Source organism: Nycticebus coucang, chromosome 12, assembly GCF_027406575.1.
Source record: "Nycticebus coucang isolate mNycCou1 chromosome 12, mNycCou1.pri, whole genome shotgun sequence".
Lineage (NCBI taxonomy): Eukaryota > Metazoa > Chordata > Mammalia > Primates > Lorisidae > Nycticebus > Nycticebus coucang.
In genome coordinates, this window is record NC_069791.1 from 47,167,883 (window position 1) to 47,186,478 (window position 18,596).

The 18,596-nt window shown below is 40.3% G+C and overlaps 1 protein-coding gene across 2 annotated transcripts in view; it reads right to left on the minus strand.

The window, feature by feature from the left end:
• BORCS5 (BLOC-1 related complex subunit 5) overlaps nt 1-18,596 on the minus strand; it is a 93,018-nt gene that overhangs the window by 14,923 nt on the left and 59,499 nt on the right. For both annotated transcript variants that reach the window (XM_053557422.1, XM_053557421.1), the window contains exon 3: nt 17,512-17,669. In XM_053557422.1, coding sequence (XP_053413397.1) covers nt 17,512-17,669 — 158 coding nt within the window. The remainder of the gene's footprint in view (nt 1-17,511; nt 17,670-18,596) is intronic.

Genomic DNA, 18,596 nt, shown 5'->3' on the forward strand with positions numbered 1-18,596 from the left:
CTCCACCTCCTGTCAGATCAGCAGGGCACTGGATTCCCGTACAGCGTGAACCCGACTAAAAACTGGCATGTGAGGATCTAGGCTGTGCTCCTTGTGAGAATCTAATGCCTGATGACCTGAGGTGGAACTGAGGTGATGATGCTGGTGCTGGGGAGCGGCTGCAAACACAGATGATCATTAGCATAGAAGTTTGATTGCACAGAGACCATATTAATCAACTGCTTGCAGACTTACATCAGAACCATATCCCCTGCCTCTCGGTCTGTGGAAAAATTATCTTCCATGAAGCCAGTCCCTGGTGCCAAAAAAGTTGGAGACCTCTGCATAAAAAGCAACCACAATTAAACAGCTGTCATATTTCCTTCTTTCTAAGCTTCTATTAAGAATATTTAACATAGTTGGAACTATATGGAATATGTAACATTATTTCCTGTTTTTATACTTACTGTTAAAAGTGTGTTTTTCCTAATGCCACTGAAGTTTTCCTTGGCAAGAAGACTTAAACCAAGTGACCATGGAACCTTGTACCAATCCTCTGAATCTCAAAGTTGGGTTACAGATGCGTTCTGAGAATCTACATTTGAAAATCACACGAATGTTCACAGTGTAGCACAAACTTTAGTTTATCCCAGGCACACATAGAGACTGCAAGTGCCAGCATCTTTGAAGTTAGCTGAGGCCATGTAACTGAGTTCTAGCCAAACTAATGTGCAACATTCCTAAGTTTAGGCCATGAAAATCTGCCATCTGCACTTATCCATTCTCTTGTCCTTTCTGCAGTTGGATGCTATCAGCAAATGTGGTCTTTGGGGATGGCAGAGCCATAAGACGGAAGGAACCTGAACCTCTCTGACCTCAGTGGAGGCCAGTCACCAGCTAACCAGAAGAATCCACCTTGGCCATGAGCAAGAAATAAACTTCTGTTGCATTTACAGCCATTATACATCTTTGAGCTCATTTTTAGTGACAGCCTACCCTACCCTACCTGATACAACTCTTATAAACTTTATTTTCTACAACATCATAAGAAAGCTTATCAGTCACGAGAATGATATAATTGAAGAATACATTAAGCTATTCATTTAACAAATATTCAATAAATGTCTACCACATGCCATCACTGTTCTAGACATTGGATTAATGTTCAAATTTGCTAAAATTCCTTGTTTTTCCTTACTGAAAGAGACACAGGTCTACCTTTTCTTGATACTGCCTCCCACTGGCTTAGAGACTGCAGTGCTCTGCAGCTGCTCTCAGAAGAGAGAAGGCTGCGTCAGGGCCTCTGGCATTGCCCCTCTGACAGGCTTGCGATGAGCTTGGAGAGGAGAGGAACAGGGGCCCTGGTGCCTGGAACATGTGACCAACACTAGGGAAGCTGGCAGAGCTCGCCTTCTCGGGGCACGTCTAGGGCAGACAAATTGTGGCGAATTGGGGCTGCTGTTCACACGTGCTCAGATGTCAGTGTCCAAAATCAGAATGAAGTTAAATCTCAGAGCAGTCAAACAACTGGGCTTTGCTCACGGCCTTGCCAAAAAACACAAGCCTACATTTCCAAAGGCAAGTCATAAATTAGATTCGGCCCTCTTCCAGGATATGTCTTTTGGCAGGACAGTGCTGGTATAAAGGAAGTGTGGGGCCAGGCCCGAAGAAGTCTGTATAGCATACCTGACACCTGCTCATCCAGAAGACACCCAATCCCCCACTCATATCTCCTGCTACCCAAGGGACCAGTGATAGTTCCTACTGAAAAAAAAAAAAAAATGTTGCCCAATGGAAAAGAAAGGGAGAATTATAATTATATTGTAAAATCTCAACCTGGAATTTATACCAGAGGAGCCTGTGAAACAGAAAGGGACCACAACATTTTCTTGAAATGTCTAGCCTCAAAATTTCTGCAAAAATAAGCTGGATATCTCAATGTTCTTATTAAAAAAAAAAATGTAGTTGGGCGGCGCCTGTGGCTCAGTGAGTAGGGCGCCGGCCCCATATGCCGAGGGTGGCGGGTTCAAACCCAGCCCCGGCCAAACTGCAACAAAAAAATAGCCGGGTGCTGTGGCGGGCGCCTGTAGCCCCAGCTACTCGGGAGTGAGGCAAGAGAATCGCTTAAGCCCAGGAGCTGGAGGTTGCTGTGAGCTGTGTGATGCCATGGCACTCTACCAAGGGCCATAAAGTGAGACTCTGTCTCTACCAAAAAAAAAAAAATGTAGTTTTAAAACAAGCACTCTCAATCTAGTTTATAATTTTAAATAAGAAAGTAGCAACTTATTCCAGAATATATTTAAAAACAGCCAGAACAATCTAACCATGTTGTCATTTAAAGGAGACCCAGTTTAAAGTGGCAGGCGGATAGTGACAATCTCACCTGGTTATGCTAACCAGGCCTTTCACTGAAGGAGCTCAGAGTGAATGCTAATGCCAGCTCAGACACTGGTTCTCTGTGCAATACTAGGAACAGCTCATTTAATCTGGATCAATCTCTCTTCCCAGGAGGACACTGAGTACAGGAAGTAGGGTCAAATACTTGGAAATTGGCTCCAACTAGGTCTTAATATCACTGCACCATTGACAGGAAGAAATATTTGCCTAACCTTGTGTGCAGGGCCATACATGGCAGCTCTCCTGTGTCCTTTAAACATCAGTTGAGTGCCTACTGTGTGAAAAAGAAATTACTGCAAATGAAAGATTACAAAGAAATAGAGCATAAGTAGTGTGGTAAAGGGGAAAAGAGACTAGTGATCAGGAGCACTCACCTGCTGTCATCTTAGTCACTCACTAATAGAAAGATCAAAGGCAAGTCCCAAATAAACTTGAAGGACTTTGATTTTTTTATTTGTGCAATGAATGGGCTGAAGTAGAGATACTTTAGGGTTTCTTTATAATCCTATATAATCATACTACTTTCCAAGGATTGAAATCTTCCTTACTCATGCATTTGAACACCCACCCCCCTCCCCATGGTTCATATTGGTTTACGCTAACATAGCATACTCATCAGTACATCTAAGAATTTAAAACACAGGGATTACCAGAATCATACCATGAATTTACTCTCAAGGCCTTTAAACAAGCACACAGTTATTGTAACAAAATAAACCCTCTGGCTTTAGCTTAGCTAAGAAGGTATTTTAATCTATGAACATATTTATCTACTGACAGCAACTACAGTGAGGCAGAAACACAATTCCGATCATTTACAGAAGCTCCCAAGGTGCCAGCTCTGTCTCCTTTGGCTGGCACTCGCCATCTGCCTTGCCCACCCAGGGAAACAACACATAGGGAGGGAGCAGGTTCTTTATCATTTGCCTTTCAGTTAACCCAAATTTCGATGACAGATGTAACCTAAAACCAAAAATGCTTTTCTGTCACTTGAATCCTTGACTAGAAATGATGAGGGTTTTTAACACAGAAAATCACCAAAATCATATGAAGTGAAGTATCCACAGCCCTGAGCCCAAAGACTAATCATTTGTCACCATGTGCTTGTACATTTCTCAAGATCCACACCTCCCATGCACCAATCTGCTATCCACAAAGCAGAACAAACAGTGAAATTAACTACAAGAATTCTAAAACTTACATATTTGTGCCATGGAAGAAATCAGGGCCGGGTATAAGGAATCTACAGTGTGCTAAAAAAAATCTGCTTTGCCTCTAGTTCTTACTGTACTTGGGTTGTTAAGAGCAGAGCTTAAAATGAAATTTTAGGCTGCGGCTGACCCCAATTTCATATGGGACAATTCATTCCAATGTTAGGCCTTTCTCCTTTAGAGAGAGGAGAAAGGCCTAACATTGGAATCATTTATATTTAAAACAATAAATAAGAGCCAACTTTACAGTGCTTACTATACGACCTAGTTCCAGGCACTTTATACAGAGTAATTGATTTAACCCTCACAAAACCTGAGGTGGATACTATTCTTATACACCACTGAACAAAAGAAGAAACTGAGACTCAGAAGATCAAGTAACTTGTCCAAAGTCACACGGCTAGGGAGAGGCAATGTCAGGATCTGCACCTGGGTGCTGTGGCTCTGGAGTTCACACTCTGATCCATTTTGCCAAACTGCCCACAAATCCACAGACCAAACCCAGATTTTTCCCACCTCAGCTGAGCCCTCATAACTGTACTGCTATGAGATTCCCCTGGTCACAGGGTGGCTGGATCTGTCCCAGTGTCTTCTCACCATGAACTCGCCTGCTCCTCCCTGTTCCCTCAAAACAAACGCCCCCTGGAGCTCTCACTCTCCTCCTTCTAAGAATCTCCTTTGTCCCCTTTGTCTTTGATCTTGTATCTTCTGCCTCTGCCCACTCAGCCTGTAAACACGTTCAAGTATACCACCTGCCAAAAAAGAAAGAAAAAGAAAAAGAAAATCCCTTTTGATCTTCATCCATTTTTATTAATAATTTGATTTTGACTACTATCTCACTTTGTGACCCTGGGAAATTACTTACTCTAACCAGGCTTTAATTTCTGTATCTAAGTAACAAGAGCACTGAACCAGTGCATCACAAAGGTCCTCCTAATTCCAACTTTCTGTGATTCTTTAAAGCAGAGATTTCTATGCGCAAACTTAGGAAAACTTGGCCCATTTCTTCATTATCCCTGAAGCCCCCAAATTAATTTTTTTCTAACACCATCAAAGCTACTTCCCTACCAGCAAGGCTCTCCCTCCCCACCATTCGGTTCCCAAATCCTGGTTTTTTCCTTTAAGACCTCGCTTAAATCTCACCTGCTCCACGATATCCTAATCTTTAACTCTTACAGGACTTTAGTTATAAACTACAATTCAGCATTCTCCTTCAATAGTGCTTTACTTTTCATATTTTGGGTCCATGTATCTTTGTTCCCTTCTCCAGGCTAAGCTTTCAGAAAGCAGGGACCAATATCACAGTTCTCTCTAATCCTAAAGGAACCTCCCACTAAGTGGGTTTGCAATAGTTGCTCAGCAAAGGGTCATCCCATAGCCATCAAAGAAACCAGGTGTATTACAAGACTCTCTGATTATGAAGGAAACCACATCTAGTCTTTTTTCTCTCACATACACAAATTTGTACACTTATGTAAGTGTACAAATTTCATTCAAGAGCATCATCCAAATTTATCGTCAGGAAAACTAGGCTAACTCTTTGGTTTTCTTTTATCTGAACCTGAAATGGTTATAGCCATTTTTCCCTCTGATCCAAACTTAAGTGATCACAGGCCTGTAACTTTATGGACCTCTAGCTGATCCAGGCTCTACAGTTCTACTAAACATGTATGGTCCATGGTTATTAAGTTCCTCTACTTTTCAACATATATAGCATTATGTTACTTCCTTACACTTGTAACCAAATTTCTAGGAAACATCTGGAATAATATTAGAGTTGGTATTTGATCAAACTACATCCGCTGCTTCACTCATTTGGAAGTGACTCTTAGGTTTGAAATGAGACAGATGGATGTGTTTCAGGAATTTTCCAACACCAAAAGAGACACACAGACAAATTAAATCACCAATGAAAACCCAAAAATAGTCTTCACCTCTTCTACCCTAAGAGAGCTACTAAAGTATTGGTCAGTACTGTTGAGTACTGTTTTCTGCTTTGCAATAATCCTGTACAACTACTGACTATTCAAAGTCAATTCCACAGTTGCTCAAACAGAATTTTAAACTCAGTTTAATATTTTTAAATGAATGCTATAGAACATGGGTTCTCACCTGCTACATACTATTAATAGAATCACTTTCATAAATACCAATACCAACTCCTGCCTTCTCTTCCCATCAAAGATTTTAACCTAATTGGAGGGAGACCCAGACATCAGTTCCTTCTTAAAAGCACCTCAGCTAGTCCTTTTATCACCTAGATAAAGAAAAACAAAATCTTCTTAAATAAAGAGAAAAGGAAGGAGGGAAGGAAGGAAGGAAAGAAGGAAAAAGATAAGCACATCTCAGCTATACTGAATGAATCACTGTTAAATATCTTAGGTATAATAGCACTGCAACTATACTGTTTAAAAGGAGCCCTTCATTAGTGAAAAAAAAATTGTTGAAATTCAACCTAAGGAGGCGGAGCAAGATGGCGGCCGAGTAACAGCTTCCTTGCATCTGGGCACCGTGAGTCTGGGGAGATAGGACTCCAGGCATCTCTGGCTGGTGGGATCTGCCTATCATCACCCCTGTGAGGATACAGGGAGTCAGCGGGAGACTTCTGGACCCCAAGAGGAGGACTAAAACAGTGGAAAAAAGTGTTCAATGTGTTCAGTGTCTTCAATCTGTCTAAACCCGCCCGCAACTGTAAGTTCAGTAGCAGCGAGACTGCAAACCAGAAAGGTCTTACCTGTGAACTGTTTTGGTGTCTTTGGACGTGGCACTCAGTTGAACTGCCTTGGGGAGAGCCTGAGCGGGAGTGCGGAGAACTTTGGCTGCTGTCTAGGGCCCCAGTCAGAGCCGCTGACCCAAACGGAGCTAATAGTGTTTGGCTGTGGGTCACAGGGAGCCATTGTGAGCGATCTGCCTGGGCAAGCTCCGCCCTCAGGGTCACAGACCTAGAATCGGGTGGGAGCTGGTAACCCAGCGACCAAGTAGCCTAAGGGTGGGGGGGTCTGAGCCGCCTTGCAGCCCTAACCCTCAGGGGCAGAGTGACACCAGTTTTGGCACACTGGGTAAGTGGATAGCCACTTCAGCAGTGATTCCAGCGACAAGCACTTTCCTGGGAAAGCTTCTGCTCAGCAAGTTTACAAGTTCAAAGTGCCTTTTAAGTGGGCTGAAGAGAGATTTAGGGTGTCTACCTGCTGGGGTTTGAGAAATCAGCAGCCTCCAGTCGTATCAGAACTGTGATTAACATCTCATACCCCAGAAGACCACGTGTTGCCCAGACAATATGCAATAGCATATACATACTGCTTTGGTTGTGTTTTTTTTTTTTTTTGGTTTGGTTGTTTTTTTTGTTTATTTTGATGTTGTTGATGTTGTTTTGTTTTTTAATTTCAACCTTCTCCATACAGATCCTTTTTCTTTCTCAATTTTTCTAGTTTAATTGTAATTTCCCATTGCTGCCTTTTTCAATAACTAGAACTTCATTTTTGCTAGTGTTTCTACTGCTATTATTTGGTTTTTCACCCAATTTTATCCCATAAAGTTTTCTGTTTGCTTGTTTTGGTTTGATTTATAGCATTTTTGTCTTTCCTCTCTACTTGGTGGAGGTGGGGTACTGTGTCAGACCAGGCTAGCAAAGAGCTGCTGACCTCAAGGGAACCACCCAACTGGACACCCCCAGAAGGTGGGGTTTTTTTAAGGTTGTGTCAAAGTACCCTACTGTACACCTATATTGCTCTGTCTCCCTCTTTCTGTGCCTCTCTTCTTTTTGTCCATATTCCTTTTACCCACCCCCTCTCCTTTTTTTTTCTTATCACTTGGTCCTCCTTTCTTTCATCCCTTTTTTGCTCTTCAACCTTCTCAACCTTCTGGTCCTGTAACCCTTAGTCCACAGGCACGAGAACTTAAAGAGCAAGAGGAAGTAAAAGGAAAATTAGGGCAAGGAAACAGATAAAAGAAATCACTCATGAGGAAGAATCAGCAGAAAACTCCAGGCAACATGAAGAACCAGTCCAGAACAACCCCGCCAAGGGACCATGAGGTAGCTACTGCAGAGGATTCCACCTATAAAGAAATGTTAGGAATGACAGGGAATTTAGAATACACATGATGAAAACAATGAAAGAAATGATGGAAACAATGAAGGAAACTCCTAATGAAGTGGAAAATAGCTAAAAGGAAATCAAAAAACAGAATCGAGTAAGAGATGAATGCTATGAAGAATATAAAAAGGATATAGCAGAGCTGAAGGAACTGAAACAGTCAATTAGGGAACTTAAAGATGCAATGGAAAGTATCAGCAACAGGTTAGACCACGCAGAAGAAAGAATTTCAGAGGTAGAAGACAAAGTTCTTGAGATAACTCAGATAGTAAAAGAGGCAGAAAAGAAGAGAGAGAAAGCAGAATGTTCACTGTCAGAATTATGGGACTTTATGAAGCGTTCCAACATATGAGTTATAGGACTCCCAGAAGGGGAAGAAGAATGCCCCAGAGGAATGGAAGCCATACTAGAGAATATTATAAAAGAAAATTCCCCAAATATCACCAAAGATTCTGACACACTGCTTTCAGAGGGATATCGGACCCCAGGTCACCTCAACTCTAACCGAGCTTCTCCAAGACACATTGTGATGAACCTGTCCAAAGTCAAGACAAAAGAAAAGATTCTGCAAGCTGCCAGGAGTAAGCGCCAGTTGACCTACAGGGGCAAATCATCAGACTGACCACAGACTTCTCTAATGAAACTTTCCAAGCAAGAAGACAGTGGTCATCTACCTTTAATCTACTTAAACAGAACAATTTCCAGCCCAGAATTCTGTACCCTGCTAAGATATGCTTAAAAATTGACGGAGAAATCAAATCCTTTACGGATATACAAACATTGAGGAAATTCACCACAACAAGACCAGCTCTACAGGAAATACTTCAACCTGTTCTGCACACTCACCACCACAATGGATCAGCAGCAAAGTAAGAACTCAGAAATTAAAGGACAGAACCTAACCTCCACACTGATGCAAAAGATAAAACTAAGCAATGGACTCTCACTAAATAAGACGAATAGAATACTACCACACTTATCAATTATCTCAATAAACGTTAATGGCTTGAATTCCCCACTGAAGAGACACAGATTGGTTGACTGGATTAAAAAACACAAGCCATCCATTTGCTGTCTGCAAGAAACACACCTGGCTTCAAAAGACAAATTAAAGCTCCGAGTCAAGGGTTGGAAGACAATTTTTCAGGCAAATGGAATTCAGAAGAAAAGAGGAGTTGCAATCTTATTTTCAGATACATGTGGATTTAAAGCAACTAAAGTCAAAAAAGACAAAGATGGTCACTTTATATTGCTCAAGGGAAAAATACAACAAGACGACGTTTCAATTCTAAATATTTATGCACCCAATTTAAATGCTCCCAGATTCTTGAAACAGACCTTATAATACCATCATAACAGGGGACTTTAACACTCCTCTTACAGAGCTGGACAGATCCTCTAAACAGAAATTAAACAAAGATATAAGAGATTTAAATGAGACCCTAGAACAACTGTGCTTGATAGACGCATATAGAACACTCCACCCCAAAGATAAAGAATATACATTCTTCTCATCACCCCATGGAACATTCTCCAAAATTGATCATATCCTGGGACACAAAACAAATATCAACAGAATCAAAAGAATTGAAATTTTACCTTGTATCTTCTCAGACCATAAGGCACTAAAGGTGGAACTCAACTCTAACAAAAACGCTCGACCCCACAAAAAGGCATGGAAATTAAACAATCTTCTGTTAAATAACACATGGGTGCAGGAAGAAATAAAACAGGAAATCATTAACTTCCTTGAGCATAACAACAATGAAGACACGAGCTACCAAAACCTGTGGGATACTGCAAAAGCAGTTTTGAGAGGAAAATTCATCGCTTTAGATGCCTACATTCGAAAAACAGAAAGAGAGCACATCAACAATCTCACAAGAGATCTTATGGAATTGGAAAAAGAAGAACAATCTAAGCCTAAACTCAGTAGAAGAAAAGAAATAACCAAAATCAAATCAGAGATCAATGAAATTGAAAACAAAAGAATCATTCAGAAAATTAATGAAACAAGGAGTTGGTTTTTTGAAAAAAATAAATAAAATAGATAAACCATTGGCCAGACTAACGAGGAATAGAAAAGTAAAATCTCTAGTAACCTCAATCAGAAATGATAAAGGGGAAATAACAACTGATCCCACAGAGATACAAGAGATCATCTCTGAATACTACCAGAAACTCTATGCCCAGAAATTTGACAATGTGAAGGAAATGGATCAATATTTGGAATCACACCCTCTCCCTAGACTCAGCCAGGAAGAAATAGAGCTCCTGAACAGACCAATTTCAAGCACTGAGATCAAAGAAACAATAAAAAATCTTCCAACTAAAAAATGCCCTGGTCCAGATGGCTTCACACCAGAATTCTATCAAACCTTCAAGGAAGAGCTTATTCCTGTACTGCAGAAATTATTCCAAAAAATTGAGGAAGAAGGAATCTTCCCCAACACATTCTATGAAGCAAACATCACCCTGATACCAAAACCAGGAAAAGACCCAAACAAAAAGGAGAATTTCAGACCAATCTCACTCATGAATATAGATGCAAAAATTCTCAACAAAATCCTAGCCAATAGATTACAGCTTATCATCAAAAAAGTCATTCATCATGATCAAGTAGGCTTCATCCCAGGGATGCAAGGCTGGTTTAACATACGCAAGTCCATAAATGTTATGCACCATATTAACAGAGGCAAAAATAAAGATCACATGATCCTCTCAATAGATGCAGAAAAAGCATTTGACAAAATCCAGCATCCTTTTCTAATTAGAACACTGAAGAGTATAGGCATAGATGGCATGTTTTTAAAACTGATTGAAGCTATCTATGACAAACCCACAGCCAATATTTTACTGAATGGAGTAAAACTGAAAGCTTTTCCTCTTAGAACTGGAACCAGACAAGGTTGTCCTCTGTCACCTTTACTATTCAACATAGTGCTGGAAGTTCTAGCCAATACAATTAGGCAAGACAAGGAAATAAAGGGAATCCAAATGGGAGCAGAGGAGGTCAAACTCTTCCTCTTTGCTGACAACATGATCTTATACTTAGAGAACCCCAAAGACTCAACCACAAGACTCCTAGAAGTCATCAAAAAATACAGTAATGTTTCAGGATATAAAATCAATGTCCACAAGTCAGTAGCCTTTGTATATACCAATAACAGTCAAGATGAGAAGCTAATTAATTCCCTTCACCATAGTTTCAAAGAAAATGAAATACCTAGGAATATACCTAATGAAGGAGGTGAAGGACCTCTATAAAGAAAATTATGAAATCCTCAGAAAGGAAATAGCAGAGGATATTAACAAATGGAAGAACATACCATGCTCATGGACGGGAAGAATCAACATTGTTAAAATGTCTATACTTCCCAAAGCAATCTACCTATTCAATGCCATTCCTATCAAAATACCAACATCGTACTTTCAAGATTTGGAAAAAATGATTCTGCATTTTGTATGGAACTGGAAAAAACCCCGCATAGCTAAGGCAGTTCTTAGTAATAAAAATAAAGCTGGAGGCATCAGCATACCAGATTTTAGTCTGTACTACAAAGCCATAGTGCTCAAGACAGCATGGTACTGGCACAAAAACAGAGACATAGACACTTGGAATCGAATTGAAAACCAAGAAATGAAACTAACATCTTACAACCACCTAATCTTCGATAAACCAAACAAGAACATACCTTGGGGGAAAGACTCCCTATTCAATAAATGGTGTTGGGAGAACTGGATGTCTACATGTAAAAGACTGAAACTGGACCCACACCTTTCCCCACTCACAAAAATTGATTCAAGGGGCGGCGCCTGTGGCTCAGGGAGTAGGGCGCCGGTCCCGTATGCCGGAGGTGGCGGGTTCAAACCCAGCCCCGGCCAAAAAAAAAAAAATTGATTCAAAATGGATAAAGGACTTAAATTTAAGGCATGAAACAATAAAAATCCTCCAAGAAAGCATAGGAAAAACACTGGAAGATATTGACCTGGGGAAAGACTTCATGAAGAAGACTGCCATGGCAATTGTAACAACAACAAAAATAAACAAATGGGACTTCATTAAACTGAAAAGCTTCTGTACAGCTAAGGAGACAATAACCAAAGCAAAGAGACAACCTACACAATGGGAAAGGATATTTGCATATTTTCAATCAGACAAAAGCTCGATAACTAGGATCTATAGAGAACTCAAATTAATCCACATGAAAAAAGCCAACAATCCCATATATCAATGGGCAAGAGACATGAATAGAACTTTCTCTAACGATGACAGACGAATGGCTAACAAACACATGAAAAAATGTTCATCATCTCTATATATTAGAGAAATGCTAATCAAAACAACCCTGAGATATCATCTAATCCCAGTGAGAATGGCCCACATCACAAAATCTCAAAACTGCAGATGCTGGCGTGGATGAGGAGAGAAGGGAACACTTTTACACTGCTGGTGGGACTGCAAACTAGTACAACCTTTTTGGAAGGAAGTATGGAGAAACCTCAAAGCACTCAAGCCAGACCTCCCATTTGATCCTGCAATCCCATTACTGGCCATCTACCCAGAAGGAAAAAAATCCTTTTATCATAAGGACACTTGTACTAGACTGTTTATTGCAGCTCAATTTACAATCGCCAAAATGTGGAAACAGCCTAAATGCCCACCAACCCAGGAATGGATTAACAAGCTGTGGTATATGTACACCATGGAATACTATTCAGCCATTAAAAAAAATGGAGACTTTACATCCTTCGTATTAACCTGGATGGAAGTGGAAGACATTATTCTTAGTAAAGCATCACAAGAATGGAGAAGCATGAATCCTATGTACTCAATTTTGATATGAGGACAATTAATGACAATTAAGGTTATTGGGGGGGAAAGCAGAAAGAGGGACGGAGGGAGGGGGGTGCGGCCTTGGTGTGTGTCACACTTTAAGGGGGCAAGACATGATTGCAAGAGGGACTTTACCTAACAATTGCAATCAGTGTAACCTGGCTTATTGTACCCTCAATGAATCCCCAACAATAAAATAAATAAATAAATAAAAAAGAAAAAAAAAATTTTTAAATACTAAAAAAAAAAAAAAAAAGAGAGAAAAAAAAATTCAACCTAAAGTCTCCATTTAGTTACTAAGATTGTACCAAAGCTAATTTTCCTGCCTTTGAGCATTGTCCTAAGGTTACACAAGATGCTAATTTTAGGGAAAGGTGCAAGGGGGGCAGAGGTGTACACAGGTAGTCAGAATTATTTATATGACTTTTCTCTAAGTCTAAAATTAATTTAGGATGGATGTGGTGGCTCATACCTGTAATCCTACCACTCTGGGAGGCCGATGTGGATGAATTGCTTGAGTCCAGAAGTTCAAGACCAGCTTGAGCAAGAGAGAGACCCTATCTCTACTAAAAATAGAAAGAAAAAAAATTTTTTTTAAAAATTAACTTGGTGTTGTGGCACACGCCTATAGCCCCAACTACTCAGGATACAGACAAGAGGATTGCTTGAGCCCAGGAGTTTGACATTGCTGTGAGCTATGATGCACACTCAAGCCCAGGGTGGCAGAGTGACACTGTCTCAAAAAAAAACCAAAAAATTAATTTAAACTGCAAAGTTTAAAGAATTACTTTATTTTTTTCTTTTTTCTTTGAGATAAGAGTCTCACTTTCTTACCCTTGGTACAGTGCTGTGGCGTCATACCTCACAGTAACTTCAAACTCCTAGGCTCAAGTGATCTTCTTGCCTCAGCCTCCCAAGCAGCTAGAACTACAGGTGCACACCAATAACGCCCAGCTACTTTTAGAGATGGGGTCTCGTTCTTGCTCAGGCTGGTCTCGAACTCCTAAGGTCAGGCAATCCACCTGCTTCAGCCTCCCAGTGTGCTAGGATTACATGCATGGGCCACCATACTCGGCAACTGTTTTATTTATTTATTATTAAATCATAGCTGTGTACATTGATATGATCAATTGTTTTATTTTAAAGATACGTATTTATGATATGGGCTAATCTTACTGGAGTTAAATGGTATCTCAAAGTAGTTTTGATTTGCATTTCTCTGATGATTAAAGATGATGAGCATTTTTTCATATGTCTGTAGGCCAGACGCCTGTCTTCTTCAGAGAAGTTTCTCTTCAAGTCCCTTGCCCAGCCTGCGATGGGATCACTAGTTGTTCTCTTGCTTATACGTTTGAGTTCTCTGTGGATTCTGGTTATTAAACCTTTGTCGGAGACATAACCTGCAAATATCTTCTCCCATTCTGAGGGCTGTCTGCTTGCTTTACTTACTGTGTTCTTGGCTGTGCAGAAACTTTTGAGTTTGATCAGGTCCCAGGAGTGTATTTTTGAAGCTGCTTCAATTGCCCGGGGGGTCCTCCTCATAAAATACTCACCCAGACCGATTTCTTCAAGGGTTTTCCCTGCACTCTCTTCTAGTATTTTTATAGTTTCATGTCTTAAGTTTAAATCTTTAATCCAGTGAGAGTCTATCTTAGTTAATGGTGAAAGGTGTGGGTCCAGCTTCAGTCTTCTACAGGTTGCCAGCCAGTTCACCCTGCACCATTTGTTAAATAGGGAATCTTTTCCCCACTGAATGTTTTTAATTGGCTTGTCAAAGATCAAATAACGGTATGTGATGTTGGCGTGGATATGGAGAAAAGGGAACACTTCTACACTGCTGGTGGGAATGCAAATTAATACATTCCTTTTGGAAAGATGTTTAGAAAATACTTAGAGATCTAAAAATAGATCTGCCATTCAATCTTATAACTCCTCTACTAGGTATATACCCAGAAGACCAAAAATCACATTATAACAAAGATATTTGTACCAGAATGTTTACTGCAGCCCAATTCACAATTGCTAAGTCATGGAAAAAGCCCAAGTGCTCATCTATCCACAAATGGATTAATAAATTGTGGTATATGTACACCATGGAATATTATGCAGCCTTAAAGAAAGATGGAGACTTTACCTCTTTCATGTTTACATGGATGGAGCTGGAACATTCTTCTTAGTCAAGTATCTCAAGAATGGAAGAAAAAGTATCCAATGTACTCAGCCCTACTATGAAACTAATTTATGGCTTTCATATGAAAGCCATAACCCAGTTATAACCTAAGAATACGGGGAAGGGGGAGAGGGAGAAGAAGGAGGGGGGAGGATGGGCAGAGGGAGGGTGATTGGTGGGATTATACCTGTGGTGCATCTTACAAGGGTACATGTGAAACTTAGTAAATGTAGAAAGTAAATGTCTTAACACAGTAACTAAGAAAATGCCAGGAAGGCTATGTTAACCAGTGTGATGAAAATGTGTCAAACTGTTTATAAAACTAGTGCATGGTGCCCCATGATCGCATTAATGTATACAGCTATGATTTAATATTAATAAAAAAATAAAAAAATAAAGATACATACTTAAATATTTTTATTTTATTTTTTATTTTAATTCTTTTTGGAAACAGAATCGCATGCAATCAAGTCTCACTTTGTCACCTTCAGTAGAGTGCTGTGGTATCATAGCTCATAGCAACCTTAAACTCTCAAGCATCCTCTTGCCTTACCCTCCAGATCAGCTGGGACTATAGGCATCCACCACAACACCTGGCTATTTTTAGAGACCAGGTCTTGTTCTTGCTCTTGCTCAGGCTGGTCTCAAACTCATGAGCTCAAGCAATTCACCCACCTCAGCCTCCAAGAAAGCCAGGATTACAGGGATGTGCCTCCACATCTGGCCTTTTACTTAAGTATTTTTGAATGAAATGCTATGTCTAGGTTTTAGGACAGCAGCTGGGGAGGTGGCAGGAATGAGTGTGGGTGTGCATGAGACAGAGGTGATCCCTGTAGTAGCTGGGCAGAGAGTACATACATGATGGTTCACTGCATTACTCTGTCTTCTTCCATGTATGTGTGAAATTTTCCGTCATAACGGAGGAAAAAGTTCCCAGGTGACTTTAACATGTAGCCAGGGCTGAGAAACACTGCTCTGGAGTCTTAAAAATGTGGTATAATGCAGAGCTTTGTCTGGCCTATTCCAGTTCTCTGTCACTGATCCCACACCACACTTTCCTACACTGCAAATCAGATGTGAATCAGAGGACCTATCAAAGATGCAGCAACAAAAGCCAATTTATTATTCTAAAATGTCATAGTTAACTTCTAGCACCATAGTCAAAAACAGTAAAGTCTTATGCCTCTAATAGCATTTCCCAAAGAATGCTCTAAAAAACACCACTTCCAAGGGTATCAATAAATGTTACCTAAGATAGGAGTCTGGCAAGTTTGAAAAGTGCTTGTTTTCTTTTACTATAAGACTCCTTAAGAACTTTAAATAAGATAATAAGGACTATGATTTTCCAAGAGATGGTGATGGAATATGCAAAAAGTTTGATCTTTACATGGAACAAGATTTATAGAAACTTATTTTGGCTCCCACATCCCAGCTAATGGAGAGTGGCGTCAGTATCATCTGGTAAGCTTATTAAAATAACGATTCACAGACCATGCCTTAGACCTACCACCAGGAGGGAAGAACTCAGTATTAAAACAAACAAAAACCCCGTGATGCTAACAAACAGTTATGTTTGGGAAGCGAAGCTCTATAGACCATAAGGTAACAAAATAAGTTTATAATAGTTGCTAGGCCACATCAATGACAAGCAATATGAAAGGTCATGTTTAATAGCATTCCAAATAATACTAACATTTAATCCATGAAAGAAGAGCACATGAACTTATTTATAAAAATACTAAACTGTTGGAGGCATTCGCAAATTTAAATCTGTCAATATACCTAATGTCCATTACTTTGTAATCTCAAGGACAAATGGCCTCTATTATTACTAAATGAAAATTAATTTGCAGTGATTCTTAACCCATAGCTTGTGTGTTTCCTCACGTCCACCCTCTTCTCTCACCACAGTTATAGACGAGGGCCATTCTGAGGGGAGGAGACATTTTGTTAAAACAAATGTAGCGAGTCCTAGTCATATAACTGGTTTCTTCAAGATAGAGCTCTAGACATTTCCTTGGCATTATACTACTTCAGGGTAGCAGGAATAAAAATTCCTCCTTGAATGAAAACTCTGGAAGATGTGTTTACTAATTCTTTGATGCCCCCAGAACTGTGCCATCCAGTGCCCCAGCCAATACATTTAAGTGCTCAAAAGAAGTACCCACTTACTGGGTATACATTTTGTACCATGCTCTTTGAATTACTAAGTTCTTTCATGTGAATTATATTGCTTCTTTTTTCTAAAAACCTCGTGGTTTAAGTAGGCATAACCATTTTCATATAATGAGTATGAGTCACTGGAGCTCTTTATATGCTGACACAGTGACAAATATAATTGAGGGAGATGTCAAGGCTCCTGCTTCAAATAACCTCCCAGGAAACAAAATATAAATTATACACAGCTAAAGTCAACTCAAGGGATAGAATGTTAGCTAGAGAAAATTAATATAGCAGGACCTTACACGCACCAGGAATAACATCTCATTCTCACTGAACAATCAGGGTAGGTTACTACTATTAGGCTTATTTTTCATAAGAGGAAACCGAGACAAAGAGAAATTAAGCACCTTACCCAAGCAAATCAGTGGTGAAGCAGTTCAAACTTCAAATCAGTCCAGCTCTGTGAACTACTCTTTTCACCACCACATTTTACTACTAGGAAAGACAATTTCCTAGCAGTAAAATGCTAAGTCTTAAGCTAGAAAATAACTACTTCCCATAAAGCTGGATCACTGTCTATCCTATGCAGCAGAAATAGAATCGGGAGTCACAGGGACTCACAGTAACAAGCAGCCATGTTGTTTTCCAGTAGCATATTACCTCTTTGATTCGTTTAACCAAAGCATTCTGATCAAAAGCAACGGCCTCCGCACACTGATGCAGGTGATCCTGATACCGGAGGCAGAGCTGCAACACCTGCTGGGAATCCAATTTCTCCAGTTTGGCATTTGTTGGGGAAGTCTGTCCACTCAACAGCCCTTCAAAGGAGAGAGAGAAAGAGAAAAAAAGGATGAAATGAAATGGAAATTACTGCTAATAAACTTGTAAATAAAGTAGTTTAATAAGTTCACTAAAGACAGGGTAAGAGACAAATTTAATCTTGCATCTAGTTAATGACAATCACTGCAACTATGCCTTATGGAGCATCTATTATGTGCCAAGCACTTTGGCTAAGTGCTTCCTGTGCATTATTTCTCATAATCCTAATTGCCCAGGTAAGTGAGATAGTATTCGTCCCATCTTATAGATGAGAAAGCCAAGACACAGAGAGGATAATTAACTTTCCAAAAGTCAAATAGCTAGAAAGTGGTTTTTCAGGTACAGCTCCTGATCTTAATCATACTACTTTGAGGAATGAGGAATATAAATCCCTTCTTTCTGGGGGGGGACAGAGTCTCATTATGTTGCCCTCGGTATAATACCGTGGTGTCACAGCTCACAGCAACCTCCAACTCTTGGGCTAAAGCGATTCTCTTGCCTCAGCCTCTCGAGTAGCTGGGACTACTACCACAATGCTTGGCTATTTTTTGTTGTTGTTGTTGTGGTTGTCATTGTTGTTTTAGCTGGCCCAGGCCAGGTTCGAACCCTCTAGCCTTGGTGTATGTGGCCAGCAGCCTACCCACTGAACTACAGGCACCGCCAATCCCTTCTTGATTGAAAATGCTGACGAGGCCAGTTGTGGTAATTCATGCCTATAACTCTAGCACTCTGGGAGGCCAAGGCTGGAGGAACCTTGAGTTCAGGAGTTCCAGACCAGCCTTCGCAAAGCAAGACCCCAGCTCTACTAAAATACAGAAAAATTAGCTGGGCAGGTTGAGGTTGCTGTGAACTAGACAGAGGCCACTGTACTCTAGCCTGGGGCAACAGAGCGAGACTGTCTCAAAAACCCACACACACATACACAA